Source organism: Myotis myotis, unplaced genomic scaffold (assembly GCF_014108235.1).
Source record: "Myotis myotis isolate mMyoMyo1 unplaced genomic scaffold, mMyoMyo1.p scaffold_m19_p_21, whole genome shotgun sequence".
Taxonomy (NCBI): Eukaryota; Metazoa; Chordata; class Mammalia; order Chiroptera; family Vespertilionidae; genus Myotis; species Myotis myotis.
Window position 1 is genome coordinate 5,304,916 of NW_023416326.1, and position 12,154 is coordinate 5,317,069.

General features: G+C 62.0%; 2 protein-coding genes across 2 annotated transcripts; both read left to right on the plus strand.

The window, feature by feature from the left end:
• Positions 1 to 2,751: 2,751 nt before the first annotated feature.
• LOC118678891 (left-right determination factor 1-like) lies at positions 2,752 to 6,945 on the plus strand. The gene is made up of 4 exons (XM_036355032.1): positions 2,752 to 3,180; positions 4,161 to 4,407; positions 4,570 to 4,812; positions 5,755 to 6,945. Exons 1-4 carry the CDS (start codon positions 2,931 to 2,933, stop codon positions 6,116 to 6,118), a joined length of 1,104 nt encoding a protein of 367 aa, XP_036210925.1. The 5' UTR covers positions 2,752 to 2,930; the 3' UTR covers positions 6,119 to 6,945.
• Positions 6,946 to 7,045: 100 nt separating this feature from the next.
• On the plus strand, positions 7,046 to 10,863 carry PYCR2 (pyrroline-5-carboxylate reductase 2). The gene is made up of 7 exons (XM_036355034.1): positions 7,046 to 7,253; positions 7,428 to 7,498; positions 8,385 to 8,564; positions 8,659 to 8,880; positions 9,095 to 9,187; positions 9,339 to 9,502; positions 10,307 to 10,863. Exons 1-7 carry the CDS (start codon positions 7,187 to 7,189, stop codon positions 10,470 to 10,472), a joined length of 963 nt encoding a protein of 320 aa, XP_036210927.1. The 5' UTR covers positions 7,046 to 7,186; the 3' UTR covers positions 10,473 to 10,863.
• The last annotated feature ends 1,291 nt before the right edge of the window (positions 10,864 to 12,154 follow it).

Below are 12,154 nucleotides of genomic sequence, written 5' to 3' on the forward strand. Positions count from 1 at the left end.
TGGGGACTCCCATGGGTCCTCAGCCCCGGGCATCTCCTCGGTGGGAGGGAGCCTCGTGGGGGCACATGCTGGTTGGGGGGCAGCAGTCCCAGGGCCCGGCCTCCCTCAGCCTGGTGACGGCAGGTCCCTGCCGGAGCCAGTGCGGAGCCTCCCAGGCTCCCAGCCCCAGGAGCTCGCAGGGGTCCAGCCGCTGGGGCCTGTCGAGGGGCCATGGCTTGCAGAGGGCAGCCTGGGTGTTATATCCTCGGCACCACCCTGGCCAGTGATAAGCCACAGGGCTTCCTCTCCCGCAGCGCCAGGGGTGGCGGGCTTTGCATATTTATGGAACACCAGCCCGGGGACAGCTCCCAGGCCCGGGTCGCCTGTCAGTGGGACACTTCTGCACCTTTTGGCCTGACTTGAGGCCCAAATGTTTGCATCCAGTAAGTCCTCTCCCTGCTAATCATCACTTGCAAAGAAAAGCAACAGCCGCCTTTTGAAGAAGGCTCCACTTGTCACAGAGCGAGCAGGAGGGCCTGTGTAGGCGCACCCAGAGTTCCGGAACGGGCAGACTCTGAGATACGTGCCCATCCCCACGATGGGCTCTGAATTCCTCCTTGTGAGTCACACAGATTCCCAGGCAACAGAGGAGGGAGAGGAAAGGGCAGGGGGGCAGGGGAGGTCACGATTCTGTCTCCCCTGAGGATCCCCTCTTGGGCTCAGCTGTCAACATTCCCCTTACCTTGTCCCTGGTATTCGACAGGACCCGTTTCCTCCGCTCCGAACAGCCCTAGCTCTGGCGCCTCCCAGCTGTGTGACCCTGGGCGAGTCAGGTAAGGTTCTGTGCCTCAGTTTCTTCATCTGGGAAATGGGTACAAGAATGGCAAGCGGTGAGGATAAAGAGTTAAAGGATGTAAAACGCTCAGAACTGTAAGCACTGTTAGCCACGATGACTCTTATCGGTGTTAATATTATTCCTCCCCGTCCGCAGTTTCTAAGCCCCTCCCTCCCTCCCCCCCACACCTCACTACTAAAACCCCTCAATGTACTTGCACATGTGCACATGGGGGCAGTTTGTGTCTGACGTCCCTGGGCGCATGCGGGGGAGACCCGGCCCTTGAGCACCCGAAGGTTCTCTCTGCCTGTGCCTGGGATGTGTGGGGAGCACAGTGGCAGGGGGGTGACACAGGACACCTAATGGGAAGGGGAAGCAGGGGTGCTCCCGCCTCCCGGGCCCCTAGGCCCTCGCCCGCACCCTGTCCTCCTTCACCATCATCGCTCGCCTCCCATGTGACGGAACACGGGCCGGGGGAAGGAATTCTTCCTGCACGTCTGCACATCCCCTGGGCCAGGAGGGACCCCGGGGCACAGGTGACCTGCCGAGCCCTCCACCTGCTCAGTGAGTTGTGGCAGGTTCGCCGGGTGCTCTTCTGACTTTGCATCCGGAGGAAGATCAAGTTCAGGGCGGGTGCTGACACCTGCCTCCCAGGGCTGCTGTGAATCCATGTCCAGAGCCTAGAACGGTGCCTGGCACACAGCGGGCTGCCCTGGGTGTCACCCAGAGAATGCAGTGGCCGGGCAGTAATGACGACGGTGAGCGCTTATATGGGCTTACTATGCCCCAGGCACTGGGCTCGGAGTCCTACACGTGCTGATCCATTTACTCTTCCCACTAGCCCTCTGCAGCAGCCCCATGACCATCGCCCTCCTTCAGAGGAGCACACCGAAGCCATGAGCAGTTAAGGAACTTGCTGGCAGATCGAACAGCCAGCAAGCAGCCTATCTGAACCCAGCCAGTCTAAGATGTGTGTTTGAGCCCGGCCGGCGTGGCTCAGTGGTTGAGCATTGACCCATGAACCAGGAGGCCATGGTTCGGTTCCCAGTCAGGGCACAGGCCCGGGTTGCAGGCTCGATCCCCAGTGTGGGGCGTGCAGGAGGCAGCCGATCCATGATTCTCTCTCATCACTGATGTTTCTATCTCTGTCTCCCTCTTCCTTCCTCTCTGAAATTAATTAAAAAAATATATAAAAGCAAACATTGGTTAAAAAACTGTGTGTTTGAGGAGGCACAGGGGGCTCCCGCCCACCCCGTGTGTCCAATACCCGCGACTCTGGACAGGACAGGACTCTGGGCAGCTCTGGCCTCTGCTTTCCAGGTTCCTGTCCCTTGACCGCTGTCTGGGCGTGACATGGGCTCAAACTAAGTGTGGGTGGTGGGGCCCGCAGCCAGGCTCCCTGCATAATGCTCTACCTGGAAGATGCCGTGCCTGCAAAGACACTGCCGAAATCTCGGTCCCTGGCACTTCCAAGGAGCCGAGCTGCCAGATCCCTGTCCCAACAGCATTGCGCCTCCTCCTGTCCCAGGGGGGACAAGGACCCCTGAGGCGGTGAGGAGGCGTTTGAGGGGACTGGAGATGGAGGGAGAGACGTTGGCTTCTGTGTGATGTCCTGCATGGGCCTGGCCAGAGTGGGCAGGGATGCAGGTGTGTTCCCTGCGTCCCTCCCAGGGAGCACCCCGACACCCAGGCTGGTCTCCAGGAAAGAGACTTAAGTGGCTGGGCTGGCTTGAGGGCCTCGCCTTTCACAGTGTAGACCGGCTTTTCCATGGACGAGGACTGGGCCAGGGCCAGCGGAATTCAGCAGGCACTAAAGTTATCACTGAGCCGCCAGACAGCAGCGGCCAGAGGCCCAAGCCGGGGTACAGACGGCCTTTGTGCCCTTTCTAGACAGCCCCTCCTCAGGCCCAGGGACCTGTCTGGCTGATGAGCTCCCAGGAGGGCGAGGGGTGTGACCTGCCTCCCTCCCTCCCTCTCTCCCCCCCTGTCACCACCCAGGCCCAGCCCAGGGCTGCTATAAAGCTGGCCCAGCCTGGCCCTGAGCACGCCCAGCTGGGACCCTCCTGGAGCCTCCTCAGGGGCCACATCTGCTCTGCTGCTCCTCCCAAGTGGCACCATGAGGGCCCTGTGGCTGTGCTGGGCACTGTGGGCGCTGGCCCTGGCCCGCCCCGGGGCGGCCGTGACCGAGGAGCAGATCCTGGGCAGCCTGCTGCAGCAGCTGCAGCTCCGGGAGGTGCCAGTGCTGGACCAGAGCGACGCGGAGCGGCTGGTCACCCCTGCCCACGTGCGGGCCCAGTACGTGGCCCTGCTGCAGCGCAGCCACGGCGTCCCCTCCCGTGGGAAGAGGTTCAGCCAGAACTTCCGAGGTGAGGCCCTCCCTGCACCCTGGACCGTGTGCGTGTATGTGTACATGTGCGTGTGCGTGTGCATGTGTGTGTGCGTGTGTGTGTACGTGTGCATGTGCTAAGATTGGATGTGCCCATCTGGGAAGGCTGTCTGGGGCCTCTCTCTGGGCCTGGGGCTCTCCCGCTCGGTGCCCACAGACAGACCCCAGTACCCCAAGGTGGGAATCCTGACCCTCAACATCTCAGCTGGCCAGTTAGTTAGCTCAGGGTGCCAGGGCTGCCCCTTCCTGTTAATGGAGATGGTTACAAAGCAGGCCCAGGGTCACAGGGCAGTGAGGGGGACCATGGCCTGTAAGGAGGGCAGGTCTCTGCACTGAGGTCCCCACCCCGCGGGCCAGGCTGGACCCTGCCAAAGCCAAGGCGTCAGAGGAGAGGAGGGTGGAAGGATGAGGCTGAGCCGATGGAAGCAGAGGTGGGGGTGGGGTGGGGTGGGGGTGGGAGAACCTAGGCTCAGCTCAGAGGCCTGGGGAACATCGGGGTTCCTTGGGGTCTGTTTTCGCACGGCCACTGATGGCCTGACCTTGAGCAAGTGGCTTGAAATCACTGAACCCGTTTGCGTCTCTGCACCCATGAGCGAGTCTGCCCTCCTTGCCAGTGCGTCGCTGTGGGTGGGAACGAGGTGGGGGACCTGGCAGATACTGTAAAGTGCAGTTACTCCGCTGTCAGGGATGCAGGGGCCTGAATCCTACTCAGCCCCCGCCTCTGTGGGCCTGCGCTCACCCCCTCCTCGCCCAGTGCCCCCAGGTGAGGATTCTGACCCTCAATGTCTAGCTGACCCCACAGCTCAGGGCCCCAGGGCTGTCCCTTCCTGCCGTGGAGGTTGTTATAAGGACCCCAGGCCCCAGGGGGATTTGTGGGTAACCAGGGAGAGGGAATAGGGCCCCCCTCAGAGCTGCCCCCTTGGCTGGAGAGGCCCTGCTGACGCTGCTGTTGTCCCCAAGAGGTGGCCGGCAGGTTCCTGGTGTCCGACGCCTCCACGCGCCTGCTGGTGCTCAGCATGGAGCGGCGGCTGCCCCCCAACAGCGAGCTGGTGCAGGCCGTGCTGCGCCTCTTCCAGGAGCCGGTCCCCGAGGCCGCGCTCCGCAGGCACGAGCGGCTGTCCCCTCGCAGCGACCTGGCCCGGGTCACCATCGAGTGGCTGCACGTCCGTGCCGATGGCTCCAACCGCACCTCCCTCATCGACTCCAGGTGCGGAGGTTGCCCGGGGTACTGGGAGGGAGGGTAGAGGAAAAGGGGAGGACGGGGGGGGGGGGGCGAGGGGTGTCTATCTCGGGGAGAGGGATGGGAGGAGGTGGGGGGGGCTTCCCTGGCCCCCACCACTCAGCGCCCGGGTCCCGCCTGGTGTCGCAGGCTGGTGTCCATCCACGAGAGCGGCTGGAAGGCCTTCGACGTGACCGAGGCCGTGAACTTCTGGCAGCAGCTGAGCCGGCCCCAGGAGCCGCTGCTGCTGCAGGTGTCGGTGCAGCGGGAGCACCTGGGCCCGCTGGCCTCCAGCGCCCACAGGCTGGTCCGCTTTGCCTCCCAGGGGCCTTGGGATGGCGCGCAGGGCGAGCCCCAGCTGGAGCTGCACACCCTGGACCTCGGGGACTTCGGGTAGGTCCGGGGGGAGGAGTGGGGTCACCGGGTGGGTGAGCAGACAGCCCAGGAGGCCAGCCATCCCCACTGCATGTCCGTTTCTAACAGAACTTTTTATTCAAACATTTTACTGAAAAACATCTTCCGATATTTTCAGTGGGTTTTTAATGTTGTCATTGACACACATTATTCCAGTCGTCTAATTTCATTTTACCCTTTTCCATGATTAATTCTTTTTTGTTAAATATGTTTTTATTGATTTTTAGAGAGAGAGGAAAGGAGAGGGAGAGAGAGATAGGAACATCAATGATGAGAAAGAAACATCATCCATTAACTGCCTCCTGCACGCCCCCTACTGGGGATCAAGCCCACAACCTGGGTATGTGCCCTGACCGGGAATCGAACCAGTGACCTTTTGGTTCCTGGGTGGACACTCAACTACTAACCCACAGCCAGCCAGGCACCCATGATTAAGTCTTTGAAAACTATTAGCATGAACTGCTGCTAAGTTGAACAGCTTTCCCCTGACATCCTGGATTCTTCATGGAGTCCCAGGCCTGCGGAATCACACAGCCTGCGTTCCATGGAGCGCTGCCTGCCATGGCTTCACAGCCTCTGGCATGTCGCTTCACACCTTTGGGTCCCCGCGTCCTCAGGGTCATAGGGATAATGCTGGACCCGCATTGAGTGTATGTGTCAGGATACATGCAGGTGCCAGCTGAGATGACATGTGAAGTCCCTCGTTCAGTGCCTGGCATACTAGGAGACCTTTAACAGGAACTCATTTATGTTTTGGATGTTTATTCATTCGCCATTTATCACACACATGCAGCTTTTTTAACATCCTGAGGGATGCATCGCACGTCTCCCTCCCAGATGCCCCACTGGGCCCCACCCTGGGTCCCCTGACCTCAGCCCTCCCAACTGACCTCTGACCCGCCTCTCCTTGCCCCCCCACAGAGCTCAGGGCAACTGTGACCCCGAGGCCCCAGTGACCGAAGGCACCCGCTGCTGCCGCCAGGAGATGTACATTGACCTGCAGGGGATGAAGTGGGCCGAGCACTGGGTGCTGGAGCCCCCGGGCTTCCTGGCCTATGAGTGCGTGGGCACCTGCCAGCAGCCCCCGCAGACCCTGACCTTCAAGTGGCCGTTCCTGGGGCCGAGGCAGTGCATCGCCTCGGAGACCACCTCGCTGCCCATGATCGTCGGCATCAAGGAGGGCGGCAGGCCCCGCGCCCAGGTGGTCAGCCTGCCCAACATGCGGGTGCAGAAGTGCAGCTGCGCCTCGGACGGGGCGCCCGTGCCAAGGCGGCTGGAGCCGTAGGGCGCTGGGCATGGCCACCGAGGCCCCTGACTACACACGTGCACCAAAGCAGGTGCTAATGTAGGTTTTAGTTTTCTACTTAGCAAGTCATCCCCTGCCCCAAACAGGGCCCCTATTTTACCTTTCGGCGTGTTCTCCCATTCCTTGTCCTCCTGCCCGGCACCCTAAGCACTTACATGAGTAACTAATGCCACTTGTTGCTGGCTAGGAAATCCTGGCTCCTGGCTAGCCGGTGTGGCTGAGCCTGGGCAGACCGTGGCCTGGGAGCTTCTGTTCCCTGGCAAGTTCTCAACCGACTTTGGGACAACACACCCTACGATAAGAACTGGGGAAAGAACTCATTTATTCTATTACATGATGAATTAAAACCAAACCCTAAGACCCCTCTGTTCACCCTAGGTAGGGAGGATGTCTGAAAATGAACCCCATCTCCCAAATATGGAATCATTTTGGACTTTTGCAAACATACCCGGGTTCCCCTGCCAGGGCGCTTGGAGGGAGGGGGAGGGACTTCGGGCCAGGGGCGCTGCACGGGGGAGCAGGACACCTGTTTCTGGATAGAACCGGGCCCCAAGCTGTGACGTCATCGCCCGCAGCCCTAACCTCCCCCTCTCCTCCGCCCCCCACTACTCCGCCTGCCCGCGCATACTTAGTTATTCCCCCCGTTTTACAGAACTTCTCACCAGTTAGCACCACACGCATTTACGTTGTTTTATTATTATTATTTAGGAAAAAAAACACTGAATGTAGATAATACGCAGGAATAAAAGTGGCTTCACTCTGCGTCCACGCAGTTCATTTCCAGTATTTACTCCTTTACAGAGGAGGCGGGCGCACAGCCGCGATCCGACCGCGGATTGGCCCGCCCCGAGCTCCCGGCCGAGGATTGGCTGCCGGGGCGGAGCGGGGCGTGGCCACGTGAGTGCGCGCGGAGGGTGGCGGGATCGGGGCGGAAGCGGCTGGATCCGGCTCCCGAGGCGCCGCCCGCTGGGTTCTCCGCCCGCCGCCTCCCCTGACGGCGTCTCCCGCCCGCGTGGGGCGATTCCTGCGGCCGCCGGGCCCGGGACCATGAGCGTGGGCTTCATCGGCGCGGGCCAGCTGGCCTGGGCCCTGGCGCGGGGCTTCACGGCCGCGGGTGAGCGCGTGGCGGCGGGGGCGGGGCGCGGCGGCCGGTGCGCTGCCGGCGTGGGGGCCGAGCGGGGCGATCGGCGCTGCTGGAGCCTCGTGGGTTTGGGTTCTGCTTTCCCGGGGGGAGCACGGGGCCGGGGTGGGCCACGGCCCCCCAGCTGAAGAACCCCGTCTGCTGCAGGCATCCTTTCGGCTCACAAGATCATCGCCAGCTCCCCGGACATGGACCTGCCCACGGTATCCGCGCTCAGGGTAGGTGCGGCCGAGGGGTGCGGGGCCGAGGGGGGAGGCCCAGGAGGGTGGCCTGAGTCGCTGGAGCCCCCGAGCTGGTCATCAGCCGGCTGACTACCTCTCCCCCTCCCCCCCCAATCTGTAGCATCAGGATCCTCCGCCTCCCCCCAGGCGAACAGACGGGGATTCAAATGCAGGCACTGGGGCGGTTAGATTAACTGAGATATTTGCCCATGGAAAGCATCTGGCTCGTAGGACGTGCCCAGCAAATATGCGTTTGTCTTCATGGACTGTCTGCGTGTCCTTGAGGCACGCTGAGCCTCAGTTTCCCCTGTAAAAATGGAGAGCGCAGTAGCCACTTTGCTGAGTTAGTGAGGCAGGAAGGAGCCAGGCATGGTAGCTGTTCCTCTCTCTGCAAAGACCATTCTCAGTCTTCAGCCCACACCTGGGCCGTGTGGGAGGGGAGGACCAAGGAGGCAGATGACAGGCAGGGTCTGTTCGGAGGATGGCTGATGCTCCCAGCACCGGGGTCCCGCAGGGAGGGGTGCCTGCAGCCCGCCCTGGACCACGCAGACGCCAGATGGGTTAGGGCCTGTGTCACTTCCCAGCCCTGGAGATTTCTTACCTGGCACAGGGGTGCCAGGCCCGGCAGACGCTGGTGGGGATGTGGGACAGCCGGTTCCTGGTTGCCATGGAGACGCGGGTCCAGGCTCTGCACCTGTGCTGGCTTGCCCAGTAGCAGCATGTGCCAGTGGGGTTAGGGGCAGACCCTGAGGGACAAGGCAGGGCATTCCGGGCTGCGGCTGGCAGAGGGGTCTCCGCAGGGGTTCAGCTGCTCCCTGGGAGGGCCTGTGCCCGGCGAGGCCGCCCGCACCCACACCGTGAGCCGGGCGGTTTCCTCCCGCAGAAGTTGGGGGTGAACCTGACCCGGAGCAACAAGGAGACGGTGAGGCACAGCGACGTCCTGTTTCTGGCTGTGAAGCCGCACATCATCCCCTTCATCCTGGACGAGGTCGGGGCCGACGTCCAGGCCAGGCACATCGTGGTGTCCTGTGCCGCCGGCGTCACCATCAGCTCCGTGGAGAAGGTGCCGGGCTCAGCTCCCCTGCCAGGCGGGAGGGGAGCGGGGCTGCTCGCGGGAGCCGTGGCCTGCAACTCCCTCGCCCCCTTCCTCGCTGCAGAAGCTGGCGGCCTTCCAGCCGGCCCCCAAGGTGATCCGCTGTATGACCAACACGCCCGTGGTGGTGCGGGAGGGCGCCACGGTGTACGCCACGGGCACCCACGCCCTGGTGGAGGACGGGCAGCTCCTGGAGCAGCTCATGAGCAGCGTGGGCTTCTGCACGGAGGTGGAGGAGGACCTGATCGACGCCGTCACCGGGCTCAGCGGCAGCGGGCCCGCCTATGTGAGCCCCCACTCCCTCACATAGACTGCCTCAGCCTCCTGGGGACGCGGAGCAGGCTGGGCTGGAAGGCAGCGGGGGCCGGGGGTGCCTCCACCTCTGGGGAGCTGGTGGGGGACACTGGTCCTGGGCTCTAGCTCCAGTCATCGGGGAAAGCAGACCCTCGGGGGTGCCCTTGAGTGCCTGCTGCCCCAAGACTCACCGAGTGTCTCCACAGGCGTTCATGGCCCTGGACGCGCTTGCCGACGGTGGGGTGAAGATGGGCCTCCCCCGGCGCCTGGCGATCCGGCTGGGGGCCCAGGCCTTGCTGGTTAGTACCTTCCCTCTGCGTGTTCTGAGCCAGGGCGTGGCCTGGGGGCGGAGGGTGCCTTGTGGGTCAGTGAGTTGGGGCAGGGCGTGGTGGGGAAGCTGGCGAAAGGCCTGGGAAGGTGTGTTCCTCTCACTTCCCGCGTGTGCTCCAGGGCGCTGCCAAGATGCTGTTGGACTCGGAGCAGCACCCAGGCCAGCTCAAGGACAATGTCTGCTCCCCCGGCGGCGCCACCATCCATGCCCTGCACTTCCTGGAGAGCGGGGGCTTCCGCTCCCTGCTCATCAACGCCGTGGAGGCCTCCTGCATCCGCACACGGTGGGTGTCTCTCCTCCGCCCAGGCCCCCCTTCCCAGCCGGCCCCTGGGCTGGGCAGAACCAGTCGCCTTTGGTCCCATTCGCCGTGCTGGAACCTGTGCTGTTCGTAGCCACCACTTCGTAGCCGAAGGTTTGCAGGCCTTACGTCATTTAGTTCTCCCCACAGTTCCACTGTCGGGATCAGCTTTGATTGGTGGGTGAGGAGGTGGAGACTCAGACAGTTCTCCACATGCCGAAGGGCTAGTAAGCGATGGACACAGGGTTCAGCTTCAGGTTCATGACTTCAAGCCCTGTGACTGTCCACACTGTCTCTCTCCCCTTATGATCACAGATACATTGGTGCCCTACATCTAGGCAGTAACCCATCGTTAGTTAAAGAGCACGTCTAGCCCTCGCCAGTTTGGCTCAGAGGATAGAGCGTCAGCCTGCAGACTGAAGGGTTCCGGGTTCGATTCTGGTCAAGGGCACGTACTTTGGTTGCAGGCGCCTCCCCGGCCCTGGTTGGGGCTCTTGCAGGAGACACCCACTCGATGAGTCTCCGTCACATTGATGTTTCTCTCTGTCTCCCCTTCCCTTCCACTCTCTGAAAAATCAATAGAAAAATATCCTAGGGGGAGGATTAACAAAAAAAGAAAGAAAAAGAGCACGTCTGAGAAGGCGGGGGGAGTGTTTGGTGTGTTGGGCTTCTATTTGGGGTGGTATCCAGTCAGCAAGGGTGGGAATTATGTGGGTGGGGAAGCCTTGAGACGGTCTGGCTCAAGGGTTTAATGCCTCCCTCCTCCTCCCCTCTCGGGGCCGTCTCCAGAGAGCTGCAGTCCATGGCCGACCAGGAAAAGGTCTCCCCAGCCGCCCTCAAGAAGACCCTCCTGGACAGAGTGAAGCTGGAGTCCCCGACAGTGTCCACGCTGACCCCCTTCAGCTCCGGGAAGGTCCTCACCAGAAGCCCGGCCCCGGGAGGCAAGAAGGACTAAGGTAGCCCTGCCCCTTGGTGACGGGGCCCTCGCCCGAGGGGCCGGGCAGGGTGAGGGCAGGCTCAGCCGTCTTCAGATCCTGGTGTAAAAGCTCCTTAAATCTGTTCAGACCAAGCAGCCCTCGGTGGCAGGGGCGGTAGATGCTAGAAGCCAGGTGAATCCCGCACATTCCCACTTGGTCCCCCAATGGGAGCCCAGAGCAGCGTCAGTGTGGTGCCACGTCGAGGTGAGGGGCGCAACACACGACAAGGGCATCCTCTTTGCATGAGCGCGAGCAGCTTGGAATTGTCCGCAGCAGGAACGCACAGGGTGGCTGTGCTGCATTGAGGAAGTATGATTCGGTCCCGCCAAGTTTAGCCGCTTTAATAAAGTTTTATTTTTTATTACCCCCGCTTTTCTGCTTTTGCTCTGCTTAGTTGTAAGTCTGTTCTAGGGGACTCGAGGCCCTGTGTCTGTGTGGAGCACGGTCTAAGGCACTAGGCCTGCTGGCAAGCTGCCCGAGGCGACAGGAGGCCACCCCCTTCCAGGCCTAAACCCACCCACATACCTTTACTGAGAACCTCCCAACTGCCAGGCCCTGGCTGATGCCTTGGTGTGCACATGGGGCTCAGACGAGCCCTTCCCCTCGAAGCTTCGCCCAGGTCTGGCCGGGGCCAGATTTGACTGAAGGTGGCTGTGGCCCCTGTCCTCCAGGGCGACGGGGAAAGGGTCCCCTCTTGGAAAACAGTTCTGGTATCTCTTCCTTGGACCTCGGGCCTGCCCTCCCAGCGCCCTCCTTCTCAGTGGGCTGGCTGGCCCTGGGCTGGCAGTCAGAGCCAGAGGCTGGCATCCCAGAGGAGGTCCACGGCCCCAGTGTGCCCGGCTCCGGGCAGAGGGTCCAGAGCTGTGCAGTGTCTCCCCAGACGCCTGAGCCTCGGGAAAGCAGCTGAACGCCCCCTGCAAGCATTTTAGGAGAAAGGCTGCTGTTGGAGGGTAGCGCAGTGTTTCGAATAAACACACGCTGAACGCTCCCTCCCTCGTGCCACGTGTCCCGTGAGGCCTCCGTGCACCCTAGTCAGCAACACCCTGGCCTTGTCCTGAGTTGCACAGGGGCCGAGGACAGATGTGGACGCGCAGAGATGAGGAAAAGACGGGAAGGCAGAGGAAAAGGCAGCGGGAGGAGAGGGGTAAGAGGGAGGGGCTGACCCCCCTGCCCCTCCCCAGCCTCCTCCCCCTGGAGCAGGCCTCAGTCCCCATTTCATAACTCGCTCCTCTCAGCACCCCAAAGCTCTGTCCCCACTGCGCGCAGTAGTTACTTTGGGGCAGTGGGATTGCGGCTGGCTTCCCACTTGATTCTTTATTTTACTTTAGATTGCCGGTTGCCATACGTAGATATCATCTCCATAGGTAGAAGGTTAAAGTGTCTCCACTGCTCCCCATTGGCCACACGGGAGCACAAACTCACCAGGCTTCATCCATGTCCCTAGGTAACCGTTGCTAAGTAGCGCTATAGGGGCGCTGGAGAGCCTGACTGCACTCCCCTGCTGTCCACAGCCCCCTCTTACCCCCCCCCCCCCGCCCCCCTTTCTGCAGCCCACACACTGCAGGCAGGGGGGCGGGTGTGTGAGCAGCTAAGCAACTAGGGGAGCTGGGTCAGGACCCCAGCCTCCGGAGTCCAAGTCCTCCTTCCGGGTTCCCTCCCA